This window comes from Mesoplodon mirus, assembly GCF_964341445.2.
Source record: "Mesoplodon mirus genome assembly, chromosome: 7".
Classification (NCBI taxonomy): Eukaryota; Metazoa; Chordata; class Mammalia; order Artiodactyla; family Ziphiidae; genus Mesoplodon; species Mesoplodon mirus.
The window spans coordinates 140,451,609-140,468,252 of NC_138983.1; the positions used below are offsets into that span (position 1 = coordinate 140,451,609).

General features: G+C 60.8%; 2 protein-coding genes across 2 annotated transcripts; one reads left to right on the forward strand and one right to left on the reverse strand.

The window, feature by feature from the left end:
- Window positions 1–348: 348 nt before the first annotated feature.
- Window positions 349–4,395, forward strand: LOC309808973 (beta-galactosidase-1-like protein 2; the record flags this gene model as incomplete). The annotated part of the gene is given in 8 exon segments (XM_082629522.1): window positions 349–436; window positions 1,257–1,303; window positions 1,560–1,638; window positions 3,221–3,308; window positions 3,541–3,626; window positions 3,629–3,651; window positions 4,047–4,163; window positions 4,309–4,395. Coding segments are annotated over 8 exon segments (615 nt in total).
- A 4,437-nt stretch (window positions 4,396–8,832) lies between these two features.
- B3GAT1 (beta-1,3-glucuronyltransferase 1) lies at window positions 8,833–15,768 on the reverse strand (the record flags this gene model as incomplete). The annotated part of the gene is made up of 5 exons (XM_082627442.1): window positions 8,833–8,905; window positions 10,006–10,106; window positions 10,900–11,196; window positions 11,627–12,135; window positions 15,657–15,768. The coding sequence occupies 4 exons, from the start codon at window positions 15,766–15,768 to the stop codon at window positions 10,020–10,022; spliced, it is 1,005 nt and encodes a 334-aa protein (XP_082483568.1). The 3' UTR covers window positions 8,833–8,905; window positions 10,006–10,019.
- Window positions 15,769–16,644: the final 876 nt, after the last annotated feature.

Sequence of the window (16,644 nt, forward strand, 5' to 3'; positions counted from 1 at the left end):
TGTTTGAGCCTGAACTTGCCAGGTAGCAGGAGATTGGGTGTGGTTCCGCCTTGGGGCCTGGACGGCAGGTATGCTGTTTGTACCCTTGAGAGCTCGGTGAGCCGCTGGGATTACACACACACGTGCTTTCGCCTTTGGTTATTTATTAGAGCTCAGCTTCCCAGCAGCCTGAATTCGGGCCCTGTGGCAAGAACACAGTGAACTTGGAGCTCATCTCTGTCATCACCCATTCAGCTGGTCCGTAAAAAACGAAACCAGCAGAAGCAGAGCAGACAGGTCCTGAGGAAATCCACTGCCCGGGGCCCTGGTGGGCGCAGGACGCACACAGGTGACCAGATGCAGCCCAACATGGCTGAATCTGACGGGCTGGAAGGCTCCTCAGGGTGTGGCATCGAGGACCAGGCCTGCACAGAGGCCGGGCCGGGGGTTGGGGCTGGTGGGGGGCGGCGCTTGAGCCGGGGACGCTGTGCCTCAGTTACAACTGCACTTCCAAGGGGTCTGAACTCTTCCAGGTCTCCTTAGGCTGCCTCTACTCTGACTCTGTTGGGGGGGAGGGGAAATTAACCACTCCAGTATATGGATGTTTGAACAGAGGAGGGTTTCGGTCATCTGTTTAAAAATGTCGCTATCCCTTAGAGATTTGAGAAATTAGAAGTACTGTCTCTGCTCAGGTATTTTAAAAACAGTAGGACTGGGCTTCCCTGGTGGCACAGTGGTAGAGAGTCCGCCTGTCGATGCAGGGGACACGGGTTCACGCCCCGGTCCGGGAAGATCCCACGTGCCGCGGAGCGGCTGTGCCCGTGAGCCATGGCCGCTGAGCCTGCGCGTCCGGAGCCTGTGCTCCGCAACGGGAGAGGCCACAGCGGTGAGAGGCCCGCGTACCGCAAATAAATAAATAAATAAATATACACCAGTAGGACTTCTCCAAAACACTTCCCTGTAAACTATCTCCTAGTTTTCACAGGGGGGTCCTTGCACGAACAGACACCCAGGAGGTTGCACCCAAGAGGTGTTTGTTGTGTTAATTTCCTGAAACTGACTTGCAGGACAGCCCTGCTGAAAACTGGCGCTGCTCTTGCCTCGAGCCTGGGCTCTGGAGTCACACTCCCCTGACCTTTGATTGCCAGCTTTGCCACCAACTGCGGCTCAAAGCAAAATCACTTAAATTCTGCCTGTTTCCTCTTGTAAATTGGAGAGAATAAAAGTTCCTCTCTCATAGGATAGCTGGTGAATCAAGTGAGAGAATCCACACAAAGGGCTCCTGGACTATAAGAGGAAGAAGATTGTCATCCCCTTGATCCAGGTTTGTCCCGGGGGGTTGGCAGGCTGGTGCCAGGCACCTCCTGGGCAGGTGTGGTGGGAGGCCTGGAGGGAGGCCTGGACGAGGGGGCTGCTCAGCTGCAGAGCTGGGGATGGGCATGGCTTTCTGATGAGCAGGGACCCTCATCCCGTCCTCAGAGTTTAAGGAGAACTGGGGCTCCACAGAGAAACCCCAAGGGGCAGCTGTGACCTGGTGGTCGGGAATCAGGCTTTGTCAGCGACCTCTGTTCTTCCAGCAGGGGTTCACGATGCTGAGGATCTTGGTGGAGAATCGCGGGCGAGTCAACTACGGGACTAATATCGACGACCAGCGCAAAGGTGGGTCACAGCACACGCGTGGCCGTCCCTTCTCCACAGCAGCACCTGCAAGTCATGGAGGCTGATGCCATAGGTGGGGCCATGGGGGCCCATCGGGGGGAGGTGGGTCCTGGAGGCCACTGGACGGAGATGGGGTCATGGAAGCCACTGGAGGGAGGTGGGTCATGGAGGCCACTGGATGGAGGTAGGGTCCCGGAGGCCACTGGAGTGAGGTGGGGTCATGGAGGCCACTGGAGAGGTGGGGTCATGGAGGCCCCTGGAGGGAGGTGGGTCATGGAGGCCCCTGGAGGGAGGTGGGTCATGGAGGCCCCTTGGAGGGAGGTGGCCTAGGACCCGTGCCTTCTTGGTTCTTCGCACTGAATTTTGATCCACCTTGGAAACCTCTTGGTGACCTCATTTGTGGTGGGGAGGAGGACACAGGATGTACATGAACAGCATGTTCTTGGTGGCCCTCCCCGCTGGGAGTACCCCACCGGCTCTCTAAACCTCCTCTGCTTGAACTTGCCTCTTATTTATCAAAATGTGGGTGGTTTTATGCAAGTTATGAAATAGGGCCTCGGACAATAAATCCTACCCTGGCGGAAGCCTGGTGGCCTCCTAGCTCTCATGGCTGTTTGCTTTTGTCACCTCGGGGAAGTGATGTGGCCCAGCCCCGGGGACTTCCTGTGTCCTGGGAATGTGCCCCTCCAGAAGGGCGGCAGTGTGCTTCCCCTCCCCTGAAAGCCCCCCGGGTTCCTCCCTAGGTCTCAGCTTCTTCCCTAAGGAGCTCGTGGTGCTGGCCGCCCTCGCTTCCTCTGGTCTCCTGGGGGCAGAGGGGATGGCAGCCTGCCCTGTCGCAGGCCCTGCCGGGGGTGTGCAGCCCTGTCCTCTGGAAGGGTTCAGGGTTCGCAAGTCACAGACCTCCTCTCCAGAGCCGTGTGCACCCGCTACACCTGCGCTTGCGGTTCAGGGGGGTCTGCAGCCCCCCGAACACCTCCCAGCCCGTCTGGGTTCTCAATCTGGCGGCTCAGCAGCTCTGCGACTGAGAGGGTGCAGGACACCCAGCGGGTCCCACCCCGAGGTGCTGGGAAGTCACTGTTCAGGTGTGTGCAGTGCCGTAGCCTTGGGCGTCCCGGCCACGGTGCTGTGTTCACAAGTTAAACACTTGAAAAAAACCCTTTAATGCGGGCTTGTGTAGAAGATTTCTGGCTGAGTCATTAGGTCTGTTTCATCTGGGACTCCACTGAACAGACCTCGAAGCTAGGCTGGAGCCGCTGTGACCTCTCGATCACACGTGTCCTTCTGGCCTCCTTTCACGGTGTTGGAATTCTCAGTCCCCAGAAGGAAGCGTCCCCCTCCCAGGGGCCGGAGGCCGACACTGCCCTCGGGCGCCGCCTTCCCTGCGCACTGTAGGGCCCGGCAGGCGCTGCTCTCACTTGCTCTCATGGCCTTGGGGCTGCAAGGAAAGGTTTTATGCGTGGAAAGACCCCCTAGGGGTGCTGGCCCTTCAGCAGGAGTCCTTTGTTGAACTTTGTGCCCAGCCGGCGGGTCAGCTGTCCCCCCACCGTCGGCCTCGCTCAGTGTCTCTGCCTCGTCCCCACAGGTTTAATCGGAAATATCTATCTGAATGATTTTCCCCTGAAAAAGTTCAAAATCTACAGCCTGGATATGAAGAAGAGCTTCTTTCAGAGGTGGGTCCTGCCCTGCGCAGCGTGGGAGCAGCTGGACGGCCTGCAGGAGAGCCAGGAGGCCCGAGGCTGCCCCAGGCTTGGTGCCCGCCCCGCACCCCTCCGCCACGGCCTGAGAACCAGAGCCCGAGCGCTCCCCTGCCCCACCCCCCGGCTGCCACTGCTGCGCCGGTTCACAGGGCGGGGAGGACCTGAGAAGGCGCCCCCCATCCCTCATCTTCTGTCCTGCCCAGAGGTTCCATGCAGACAAGTGGAACCCTGTCCCTGACGTGCCCATGTTCCCTGCTTTCTTCTTGGGGCCACTGTTGGTCTCCCTCTCCCCCGTGACACCTTTGTGAAGCTGGAGTTTGTAGCCCCGCCTGCCAGGTGCTCTGAGCTCCGCTCCTTGGGCCCCCAGCCTGGTGCTTGGCCTCCTGGAGCCCCCATACCACGTGTGCCCAGAGGGTCTCCGTCATGGCCTCCCTGGGTGGGGGAGTGGGTCAGAGCAGAGGGACCACCTGGTGGGCTTCTCAGGTCTGGGCTCCGGTGGTCCAGTCTGAGCCTGGGTGCCCTGCCGGGGCTCAGCACTAGAGGGAACGGGATCTGGAGCTCCCCTCCCGTTACCGAGCGGCTGTTGGAACGAGTCTGGTCCCTGGGAAGCTGAGAGGAGAGCTCAGGGCCTGTGCGCGCCTCTGCCTCCCGTGTGACTCCATGTTCGGTGGTTTATGTGGTCAACTAACACCTCCCCTCCTCTGCTTAAAGGGCTGGGAGAAGGGGGTTGTATTCATCAACGGCCAGAACCTTAGACGCTACTGGAACATCGGGCCCCAGGAGACCTTTCACCTCCCAGGTGCCTGGTTGGACCAAGGCCTCAACCAGGTGGGAGCACTTTTCCTGAGACCCCTTCTCATCCCTGCCCTCCCTGTATCACGGTGTTTCTCCGGGGGCCCTTGGTGGGCAGGAGAGGACAGAAGTTCTGAGCGGGCCCGATCTGGCTCCGAGACAGACTGGCCGTGTCCCCCACGTCACTGTCTTCGAGGAGAAGATGGCGGGTCCGGTGATACAGTTCACGGAAACACCCTACCTGGGCCGGCACCAGTATGTGAACTGAGCAGCCCCCAGGCCTCCTGGCGGGCCAGCCTGGTGCTGCTCCCTCTGTCCTTCCCCTCGGGAGCCAGGCCTTGGCCCTTCCCACGGCTGCAGTCCAGACCCTCCCCTGCAGAACCGGAGAAGCGAGTTGGGGGTGAGGGAGGGCCCCTCCCCGAAGAGCTTCCGGGCCCTGTGGCTGCTGCCGTCCGCCTTCGCTGCTGCTCCCGCGGGCGGGATGGAGGGTCTGGCTGGGACTGTCCCCCGTGGGGGTGAGTGGGGCACAGCTCCTGGACAGTCTGCTCTGAGTGTCCCTGTGGGCCCTGTTTCTGAGCTGGGGGGACCGTCACCATTTGCGGAGGGTGGGGGCACCTGGGCCAGCCTTCTCCGCCATCCAGGGAGGAAGTCGGTCCGGTGGAGGGACCCCGCCCCCCTGCCACCCCACTCGGATCGCCTCTGACGGTCAGGAACGCTGGGCCTTACCTCCCAAGACAGCGTGTTTCCCTCTCATTCCGCGAGGGGCAGTGTCAGCCCAGGAGAGGCAGCTGCTCCGGAGGGTCCAGGAGGCCGTGGGCAGAAGGTGCGGCCGCAGGGGCCTGGGCAGGAGTGTTGGGGTCCTGGGGCCCCCGCCCTGGGCCAGGCGGCGGGGGAGGGGCAGCCTTCCTTCCAGTTGTCCGTCCAGACCCCGGACAAGCCCCCACGGGATGAGTCCCGCGTTTGGGCTCAGGTTCGCTGCCTTGAATTGCGGTAAAGCCACAGAGTTGCATCTGATCCTCCTTGGTGGTGTTTCTCTGATGCCGCTTGTGCCGGGCACACGGCTAGCCCGGCTGTCACCGTGTCGACGAAGACTCAGCCGTTCTCGTGTGGTGGGCAGGGTGGGGCCGTGTTGGGTGGCCAGAAGCGGCATGTGCGCTGGCCACAGTGCTGAGTATGCCTCCCCAGCGACGTCTGGATCCTCTTGCCACAAACGGACGATCTCCAATCATAGTCCAAGTGGAAGAGCAGATTCCTCCGGGAGTGGGGACCGGGTGGGGAACAGCAGGCTGAGAGCTTCCCAGCAGCGCCCTCCTCTCCACGGCCGAGAGCCCATGCTTGGCTTAGGAGGGGTCTGCACGGGGGCAGTGGTGCGCAGCCCCTGGGCCGAAGAGTGGAGCCGGGTCAAGGTCAGACGGTAACAGGGGGTCCCACTGGGGGCAGAGAAGTGGAGCTTATTGAAGCAAACCTGGTGGACCATGGCTGGGGGTCCCAGTCCCTGATCTTGTCCAAACTCACCAGCTCTTCCTGTGCCGCCTTGAACGGGGAGCCCGGGGCTGGGAGGTGAGAGCGGGCTTTGTGAACGGGGCCAGCCTGGGCGCCAAGCCACCCTGCCTGGCTTATGCTGCGTCCCACGAAGCGCGTGGGGGGCTTCTGCTGGGGAGTGTGCATGGAGCTGGGGTTTGGAAGACTCAGGGTGACGCCGTCTGTGTGATGAAGAGTCCCCTGGCGTTGCTTTTCCGCACCCACCTGCTCACAGACGTGCGGCCCTTCCTGGGGGAGGTCCCTGGGCCAACCTCCCTGCCCAGTGACCCCAGCTTCCTGTCCAAGCACCTTGGCGGGGAGTGCCCTCCTCATCACCCCGGCCTCTAAGTGCTGGGCGTCTCAGGCTGCTCCCAGGCCACCTCTGCCCTCACTCAGTGTGGAGGCCTCGCCCACGGGCCTTGGCAGCAGTCTCCACACTTATTCTCTCCCACGTTCATCCCCGTTGGGGCTCCAGGCACCACCGTCCACTCACCTCTCCTGTGAGTGTAACAAGCACATGACCCCAAACTTACTGTCACGTTGTCCTCTGCAGTCTGCCTGGAGCAGTGGACACACTTCTGTTCTGTCTTGGTTACTCGTGGCTGTACTTGCACCTCACGTCCAGCCCATCAGCAAACCCCTGACCCGCGTCCAGAGCCCGCCCGCTGCCCTCTCGTCAGGGCTGCACCTCGTCCGACTCACCGTTGTCTCGGGCCGCCTGCCCGTGTCCTGTCTGTTGGCAACACAGGAAGCGAGCGATTCTTCTAAAAGGCCGGTTAGACTGGGTCCGTCCTCTGCTCCAAACCCTCCGACAGCCTCTCTTTCACTCCCTAGCTGCAAGCTTCGCCCTGGTTCCAGAGCAGAGTGTCTGTGCCCCCTGCTCCCACGTGTGACCCCCCACCTCAGCCCCCAGTCAGCTGCCCTCAGTGGCCTGTTAGCTAAGCGCTGTCCCGCGGGGGGAGCTTCTCTTTCCTGGACCCAGTTCTCTGCACATCTGCTCGGAGGCCACCTGGCCAGGGAGGCCTTTCTGACGGCCCAGGTCGGGTGCCAGCACCTCCCCAGCTGCACTCCGCCCCGCTTGCCTCATCTGTCACCTTGGAACTGATGACGGCTGTCGGAGCACCCTGACTCCGAGCATCTGGGTCCTCTCCGGAGAAGGCAGCCCCGGGCAGGCAGAGCTTTGGCTTCCACGGCCCTGTGCTGTGCCGGGAACAAGGCGTGTCCCCCCAAGGCACCTGATAGTACAGGTTGGATGGTTAAATGAATGAGGAAAAATAAGGCAGGGCTGAGGAGGATTAGGACTGTTAAAAACCATATTTGACTTTTAATTTCAAAACAAATTAAATACAGTTAAATTAAAACAGACCCTTTAGTGCAGCTTGGGGGCTCCACCCTCCCCGCCTCTGTCCTCCGGACTCCGGCCCCCACCTCGCTCCTGTACAGGGGGGAGCAGGGAACAGACTGCGTTTGGAAAACAAACTGTAGCCATGATTCATAGCAAACTCATTCCCAATGAAGGTGAAAGCTGCAGTCCATCAGGGTTACAATTATAAATAAATACACATGCAGCTAAGAGAAGATATTAGGTGAAAACAATAGAACTAGCATCTGTCAAAAAAAAAAAAAAAAAGAGAGGGACCCCTGCTGTCGTTCATTATCAAATTTCCTGAAAACGAGCCCTGGGTTTCGGGCCAAGGCGGCCCAAGCCCAGCCAAGCTGACCCTGCGTTTGGGGCTGGTCCTGGCGAGTGAGGCAGTGCAGTACCCCGCACGAGTTCACTTGCTCGACGGTGCCGCCCTCGCCCACCCTCCCTTCCTCGTCACCCACTTAGTTCCCAGGCAACCATGGGTGTGGGACGTCCTGCAGGTGGCTCAGGGCCCTCAGGGACGTGAGCCCTCCCTCGAAGTTTTCGTGACTATCGTGAGGAGTTAAATCCACTTCAAAACAGGCAGCCGATACTCCTCCGTGAATGTTAGGTCGCTGGGCTGCGGTCCACTGCCCACCCACCCACGCACCCAGGAGTGGGCTCTCCATGGCCCGCAGACCCATCCCGTGAGTCTAAGCGGAGTAGGGGCAATTAGCAGTTAAAAGTAAACACCTGTTCAGCGGGCTCAGGCCCTTCCTCTGCCTCCACAGGGGAGGAAAATTGTGCTTCCAACGCTCAGGAGTGTGAGTGGAGACCGGCGGAGGGCCGGCCCCGTCGGGAAGCCAGGGAGACACGCACCTCTCCTCCTGGCTGAGGGCCGCACACGGTTCCTTCTCTGGGCCGTAGGGGCGGCTGGACATGAGGCCGGCTTGTTCTTCGGGCCCCCGGTTTAGGAAGAAGGGAGGTTTTACTTCCCACTTGGTGTGTAAATCGCATGATTTTCAAAGCAGTGTGTGCTCAGGTATCCTGCCCTCAGGGTCCAGATCATCTCTGCCCCTTTCTGTAAATCCCTCTGCTAATCCAGAGTCCCCCAGCCAGGGGCAGGGAGGAGCCCTGGGACCGCCCGGGCCCCTCCTCTCTCTTCCTGGCCCACCTGCTCCCTTGAGCCCCTGAGGCCTGTGGTTCTCACGGCTCTGGGTTGGGGACTCCTGCCTCCCCAGTCCCAGCCCAGGCGAGGGGCCCGGAGCCCAGTGGGCGATGGGGAGGTGCCGTGTGGTCTATACCCTGTGCTGGGTCGAGGGCCCACCTCCTTCCTTGCGCTGGGACGAGAGCCGGGGAGGGCGCTCTGCACCCCCCACGAGGTTGAGGTATGGGGAGGGCAGCCCGCTGGCAGCCTGACTCCCTGCACACAGGGCTGGCTGCCTGCCGGGAGCACAGACAGCCTTACACTCTGCAAGCAGGAGCCAGAGCCAGCCGGAGGGGCTGCATCTCCTCGGAGCAGCTTGTTCCTGATGCCGGGGGTGGGGGCTGCTTGCTGTCTTCCGCAGTCCCTGGCCAGGTGTCGTGTGTGGTCGTGGGGCCTCGAGGGGGAGCCGGGGAGCCCTCTGCTGGACTGCCGGGGTCTTTTGCCCCCTCCCAGCCTGGCATCACTCCCGGGCTTGGGGCCCACGGTGTCTGCCCTGGCTGGCCCTGCCAGGGCAGATGGAACAGAACAACAGGTCTGGGGTTTCTGTGCTTTAGGGTCTCCGTCCTTTGTCCTGGCATCAGGCTGGTGTCTCTGAAGGCCCCAGAGTAGAAAGGAGGGTGACGGCGATTCCACAGGAGTCCGCCTCGGAGGGACCACCCGCGTGGGGAGCACAGGTGGCCAGGAGCAGGTCTGAGAAGGGGGCTCCTGTGAGGGGGAGAAGAATGGGGGAGGCGTGAGGGAGCCGCTGGATCCTGGGCCCCCGAAGCGTCACCCAGGGGCTCCGCAGAGCCCACCCCCAGGTCCCCACTGAGAGGCCGGGAGCGGGAGAGGCAGGGAGTGATGCTCTGTCCCGACATAGTCTCAGTGGCAGCGACCGAGGTGATTTTCTAAGTTCAGGGGACAAGATAAGCAGACCCCCTGTGGTCCCTTGTGGGCAGGGCCATTGCCCAGGTGATACAGAAGCTGCAGCCTGACTCCAAGGCCAGAGGACAGAGGTGTGTCCCACTGTCTGAGCTCCCACCTCTGATGAGATCACAGAGAAGCTCACAGAAAATTCCTGGCTTTGCCAATCACCTGGCACAATTCACTTCAGCTTTACTCAACCTCATTCCTTTGCCTCTAAAACACAGATAGAGCCTGTGACCTACTGCAATAGAGGATTTCAACCAAATAAAGGGACTTCCCTGGCAGTCCAGTGGTTAGGACTCTGAGCTTCCACCGCAGGGGGCATAGGTTTGATCCCTGGTTGGGGAACTAGGATCCTGCATGCTGTGTGGCTCGGCCAAAAAAAATCAAACAAATAAAAATAGCAACACTTAGGCAGGACTTATTATGTGCCAGACTGTTCCTGGTGCCTCAGCAACCCATTCTGCAGATGAAGAAACTGAGGCCTACAGAAAGAAAGGTCAAACCGAGGAAAGTGGTAGCTTGGGAGTCAGGCCAGGCTCCTCGGTCCACACTTTCACCAGGACGGAGGAGGAACCTGCAGGAGACAGAGCCTGGGCGGGTCCACACAGCAGCGCCTCGTAAGGGGACCGGCTGGTGGCCAGGATAACAGTGGTGATGACAGGGAGCTGTCACCAGGCGGTGCCTGGGAGGTGAGGCCTTCCAAGCAGCTGCTGGTAGAACCACCCAGCTATGGGGGGAGGCTGGCTCCTGTTGGCTTCAGCTATGCCTCCTCCACTCCATGGGGCATTTGCTCTGACCTTCACGATCAAAGACTAAGAGGAAAAGCCTTGGCAGATTTACTCTGCATCCAAGCTTGGGTGGCCCGCCCGGTGCGTCACCTGCCTGCATCCCCCTACCTGTGTCCTGGGGCTCAGATCTCCACCATGGGGTCAGTGAAGCCTTTTTTCCCCTCGTTCACCAGCACCGGCTTCTCAGTCCGTGTGTGCCAGACCAGGATCTGTGTGTTCAGAGACACGAGACCACATGGGAGAGGCCCCTGACCCCGCCCTCCCACCCCGGCCCCCCCTCCTTCTGCCCTCGTTCCAGCAAGATTCTCTCCACTGTTCTTCATTTCTACCTACCCCCTCGTTCTCGCTTTTTGTACACAGGCTGCATTCAAAATATCTGTTGGAAACAGAAAGTCTACAGCTACAGAAAAGAGACAAACAGGTCTCAAGATTTCCTCTTGTTTCTCATCCTCCCCTGCAATTCTTGATGGGTCCAGAGGGAGAGAGAGTTCTGGGACCTTCAGCTCAGCTAAGTGACAGCCCAGGCCCTGGCTGGAGAAGTCCAAACTAGAAGCAGCATGTGTGTGTGTGTGTGTGTGTGTGTGTACGTACATGTGCATGCATGTGCGTGCATGAACACATGTATATGTGTGCCTGTGCTGTGCATATGTACACCCATGTTCCATGCATGCGTGCATGTGTGCACATGCATATGTATATGTGTGCTCGTCTGTGCATGTGTGTGCACACATGGAGGTGGGTCTGGCAGGAGGGTCGTGGAGCCCAGCTGCTTCGAGGTGAGGGAGGGATTCAGTCCTGGGCTCTGTCTCGCCGGCCGCCCCTCCCTGCTCCCCCACCTGCCATCACCGTGGCTCCTGAAGGGCGATAAACTGCCGTCTTGGGAGGCTGGTTCTCTTTCGCAGGCTGTTTGGGGCCCTATTTCCTTCTCCCTGATCTAGAGGGAGGGCGTCGTGGGCTGGAGAAAGCTTGCATTACAGCTGTCAGCTCTGCTGAGGGTCTTACCTTCGTGCAGTTGGCTGCCTTGGGCTCCAGGTCACTGAGGGTGACAAGTTCTCGCAGGAGGCTGCTTTCCTGGTAGCCCCCCTTCACGCCACGCAGCTTGAAGTAGGCCTGGCTGCGCTGCAGAATGAGCCTCAGGTTGACCGCAAATCCCGCCATGTCTATTGCAAATGGCCGGTGGGGGTCGAACACGGTCTTCCAGCCGACCACCTTCCCGGCCCCGTTGACCCTCGGGGCCTCGTACCGAAGGCCGCCAACGAAGGCTACGGGCCACACGGACACCCGCCTGGTGCTGCGCATCTACAGAAGGAGAAGAGTCAGGGCGCCTGGGCAGGGATGGGAGTCGGGGCACCCGGGCTGCTTGGGGTGGGCACCCGCGGAGGAGCATGCCTGGGCTGTGGGCAAGGCCACTCCTCCAACCAGATGATACTCACCTTGTCATGTGACCTGCCCTCCCTGTCCTTTGCTGCAAAACTTCTGTCTCCCCAGTTTAGAGTCTGAAATGACTCCTTGCCTTCCCCCCCACTGTCGTGACTCCCAGACCCGGAGGATACTCAGAGTCGACAGGGAACCCCCTTTCCCCGTCTCCCCACTGGAAGCCCTCGTGCAGACAGTGCCTGGAGGCCAGGGCTACGGCCGACGCCGATCTCCTCCCCCTTCGCCAGCGGGGGCTGAAGGCCGCGCCGGGTTCCCCACCCTCCCCGGGTCCCCATACTTCCACGGAGCGCACCTCCTCGAAGAGCTCCAGGCTGTAGGTGTTGTCGTCGTCCGCGAAGTACACGACGCCGGGCTGGCTGGAGTTGCGCGGGAAGGTCTCACGCAGCCAGCGCAGGGCCAGGTTGCGCTGCATGGTGCCCCGCGGGATGCGCGGGTCGCGCGCGTCCCCGCGCAGCTTGTAGTTGCGCGGCGTCTCCACGTGCAGGTGCGTGTAGTTGAGGCCGGTGTCCCGCAGGAGGCGCGCGGTCAGCGGCGTGCGGCGCGGCGCGTCCTCCACCACCAGCCAGTGCAGGTTGGGCACGTGCAGCAGTGTGTTGGCCAAGCGCGTCAGCTCAGCCTTCTGTACCGGGCGGCTGTAGGTGGGCGTCACCACGTGGATGGTGGGCAGCGTGTCGGACCAGGGCGGCGGCCGCGTGTACACGTACTCGGTGCGCACCACCTCTACGATGTCGCGGTCGGACATGCAGTACTCCCTGGGGTCCGCGCCGGGTGGCGCCTCGCGCCGGGGGTCGCTGCTGTCATCTGCGGGTTGGAGGGGGGCGGGGTGTGGGCGGCTCCGCTGCAGGTACCTCGGCCCCCCCGCCCCGTGCAGCTCTCCTGTGCTCCACGCGCGGGAACGTCAGCGTATCCCTGCCTGGGGCCCTGTGGGCTGAAGCTGGCGGCCAAGGCTGCTTGCCTGACATCCTCCCCGAGATGACACAGAAATAACCTCTCCCTCCTTCTCGCATTTGACAGCTCTGTAGCTATTTGAGGGCAGCTGGCCAAATTCCAAGACTGCATCCGCGGTTCCCAGCCGTGCTGGGTTTTCTATGACAAAGTGTCCTGTCCTCACCACCCTCTGCCCTTCTCACCTGGCTGGAGCTGACCGCACTGCCCCGCACAGGCTGGGGCTGCAGAGCCCCGGGCACCGCCTCCCACGCCCCAGGGCCGTGTTAGTGCTGCCGTGGCTACAGCACACTGTGGACCCCGGAGTCTGCGGTTACCTCGCCCCGATTGTTCACAAACCCTGGAGTCAAGCAGGGCTTACTTAATCCAGCTTCTGAATCTCGGTGCAGCATTTGATACTTTACTGCATTTTGTTCTAGGGTGTTGCCCAGAGCTGGCAGGATAATTTTGAATCATATGCCTGTCATTTCTGTCTTTATTCCCACATTTGGGCAGAGGGGCCCGGTGGAGACCCATCTCAGCTCTTCTGGGGTTTGGTGTCTGTCTCCTGATCTGCACTTTCCGGTCACGCTCTGTCAGCCACCTGGGACCCTACCTGTCCCCACACCCAGCCATGTGTGCCCACATGTCCCCAGGGACCTCAGGAGAGGCGTGTGTGAAACCTGGCAGAGGCCTGGCCTATGTGGCACACTCACAAGGATGAGAGGCCCTCTCTCCGGAAGGCACCCTGCGCCCGCTGGGGCGGCTCTAATGACCAAGCTCACTCTTGCATCCTGGACATTCTCCCCATGGGCAAAGCCAGCAGTCCTCTCATGAGAGGAAATCAGCCTATGGGTATTTTTTTTTTTTAATGGTGATGATTCATATCTTTAAAAAAAACTTTTTATTTACTTTTAAAAAATTATTTATGTATTTAGCCTGCGTTGGGTCTTTGTTGCTGCGCGCTGGCTTTCTCTAGTTGCAGTGAGCAGGGGCTACCCTTCACTGTGGTGCGTGGGCTTCTCATTGTGGTGGCTTCTCTTGTTGCAGAGTGTGACGGGCTCTAGGGTGCTCGGGCGTCACTAGTTGTGGCACGCGGGCTCGGTGGTTGTGGCTCGCAGGCTCAGTGGTTGTGGCTCGCGGGCTCTAGAGTGCAGGCTCAATAGTTGTGGCGCATGGGCTTAGTTGCTCCGCGGCATGTGGGATCTTCCCGGACCAGGGCTCGAACCCGTGCCCCCTGCACTGGCAGGCGGATTCGTAACCACTGTGCCACCAGGGAATCCCCCACGGCTATGCTCGTTCTTAAAGAGTCCCTTCTCTCTGAGGTGTGTCTTCCTGTTTGAAGGACTGTGGGCCCCTCACTGCTCTCACACCAGCTCAGCAGGAGGTGGCAAGCGTCAGAGGACAGACCTAGGGATCTGAGTGCTTGGGCTCAGACCCTGCGCCACTCTGCACTAACCATACGGCCGTGAGCAGGGTGCTTGGCTTCTGGTGCCTCAGTTTTAGAAACTGCAAAATGGAGCCAACACCTGCATCTCCTTTATCAAGTTGCATGTGGGTTAAAGGGCTCGGAACTCTGCCCCGAGGCTCACCATCTCTGGTAAGCGGCCCTGTTCCTCAAGGACTCTTCCGACTATGGAAAGGATGGCGTGAGTGGTTACCTGCAGGGGGCGAAGTGGAGTCCAGCCAGCTGCCGTCCCCTCCCTCCTTCCCACAGTTCTTGTTAGCCTATGGTGTGGGTGCTAGCGTGGGGTTGGAGGCTGAGCGCCGAGGGGGGGGACACACAGGCTCCCCGCTCTCAGGGAGCTCCCAAAAGCCAACAAGACACCCACGACGAGACACACAGTGGCAGTGGGAGCCTGCGCCCGGGCCGTGGGTGCAGGGTCGGGGAGACTAGCGCAGATGCAGGCAGCCAAGGGCACTTGCAGGAGTTTTGGGTCAGACTGTGAAAGACAACAAGCTTGAGGAGAGCAGCTTCTGACCAGGGTGTAAGTAAAGATTCGTTTATCCTGCCATGAGTAAAGTTTTGGAAACCAAGGCCTGGGGAGGACACTGAGAGTCACTCCCCCTCCCTGTCCCTTTCCGCAGCTCAAATCACCCCCTGCCGGCGGGTCTGTGCCCTGGTACTTGTCCGTGCCTACGACAGGGCTGGGTCAGGGCTTCTGCCGCCTTTGGGTCCTAAGGCCTCCCTAACTTCCTTTGTTGCAGCCTTCATTCTGTCTGTCTTGGCTGCTCTGGGGAGAGCGGACGCCAGTTCCCCGTCCTCAGGCAGGAAAGGCAGTGCTGAGCGAAGCAGCCTGGCGTCTCTGACCACAGAGCTCTGCCAAGAATGGAAGCCACGTGGTATTATGTCCCCTTACATGTGGTAAATGTAGTGATGTGTTGTTGGGTGCCAACTCTAAAATGATAAGCGCCAGGGACTTCCCTGGCGGTCCAGGGGTTAGGACTCGACACTTTCACTGCCAGGCCCCGGGTTCAATCCCTGGTAGAGGAACTAAGATCCATCCCACAGGCCCAGCAGCATGGCTAGAAAAAAAAAAAAGTAAGCACCAAGGAGAGGTGCTGGATTGGGAGGAGGACAGCTCCAGGTGCCCCAGCAGGCAGTAGGCATGTGGCCATCTTCCGCCTGGCCCTTCCTCACAGAAGCCTCAGGACCCACTGGGGCCAAGCAGTCCCCGATGTGTAACTGTGGAGCAGCCCAGCTTCAGACTGTGGCTCTTGGCCCTGCCTGCACCCAGATCACTGATCCCCAGCATCCCCCCCACCCACCCCAGCCCTGTCAGCTTTCTCCCTGGGACGGGCCTGGGCACCTCTGTGTTTCATCAGGCTCCCCAGGCTCCCATGGGAGAAGGGCTCGAACAGAGAGGGGAGTGTGGGCCTGGAGACTGGCGGTGAGGGGCAGGCGCGGGGGGAGGGGCACGTGTACGGGTTTGGGGCATAGGGGGCCCTGGTGTGAGAGGGGAAAGCTCTGGGCTGGGAGCCAGGAGAAGCCAGTTCTAATCCGGCTTCGGGGGACGTGCCTCTGTCCAGCCTATTTTCAGCAGGTGGCACTGGATCAGGGCTTCCGGACCAGGAAAAGAGGAGCGAACAACACACTCGCCCTGAAAGGTTTTAAACAACACAGGCCGGGAATCCTGGCCACCCACCCCTCAGCCCTCCCGGGGTGCACGTCCTGGGAACAGGTGCAGAGTTGGCCCGTGAGTCTGTGCCTGTGTGTGTGGTGTCATCAGAGCCCCAAACGGGCCGAGACCCTCCCCCCACCCCCGAGGGTACGGTCATCAGCCTGGCTCGTCCTCGGTTCCCCAGCTACTGAGCGGGTGAGAGTCAGGACTCCAGAAGCCCTGGCTGTGGTCACGCCATCAGCAAAGCCCGGCAGGCGGGGCCGGGCGGGGGCTCACCCTTGTGTGCGGCGAGCAGGGGTGCGATGGTGCTCTGGTGCCACACGGTGACCAGCAGCGTCCAAGGCAGCACGATGAGGACAATGGCGAGGACGTCCCGTCTCTTCGGCATCTCCAAGGCTGGCTGGGCCCACAGCTCCTCGTTACCTGAGCGACGGCAGCGGACGGCGGCGAGCACAGGGGAGAAAAGAACAGGAATGGGCCGGGTGGGCCAGGCACAGGGCAGCGGGAAGCTGAATGCTGGCCAGCAGGCCTGGCCACGCTCACAACCCACCCATTGCCGAAGCAGGTCTGCGGAGTCCGGCCCTACCGGAGTCTGGTGGGTGTTGCCTTCTGGGGTGGGTCAGGAACCCTGCGGGGTGGACACCTGCAAGAGAGAGCAAAGGTGGTGGCCAGAGACCTGGGCAGAACGGGCCCCCGCTGGCCAGCTCGGGACACACAGCATCGTGTTTTCAGGGTGGAGCCTGGCTTCTGCCAGTCCGTGGGGTGCGGCCAGCCTCTGTCCTCACAGGTGGTGGTGGGTGCTGCCCACTCAGGGTTCAGACACACCTGCCTGGGTTTAACCCCAACTCACTTCTGTGCCTCAGTTTTCTCATCTATGAAATGGGCACCTTCAGGACCTACTTCCCAAGGCTTCTGGGAATTAAATGCGTTAACACCCGTGGAGCCCATGGGCCGGCACCAGATGGACACAGCAAGCACTCGGAAGAGTTCCCCTCCAGCCCGGCTGCCCACGTGCCAGGAGACAGGCACTCAGCTTCCGGACCGCCATGGAAACTGTCACATCCCAACGTTCACCTTCCTCCTCACTTCTGAGCTGAGTGCCGTGCAAGATGCAGCTGGGGTCCACAGGGGGAGGCGTTAGGGAGGACAGCTATGGGTGGCCCTGGCCTGTCCCGGTGTGTGGGCCACCCCAGTGCCCAGCACTGGCACACCAAGCCCCCGAGGCCGCTCGCTGCCCACCCAGCCCCAGGCAGACGCACATCCA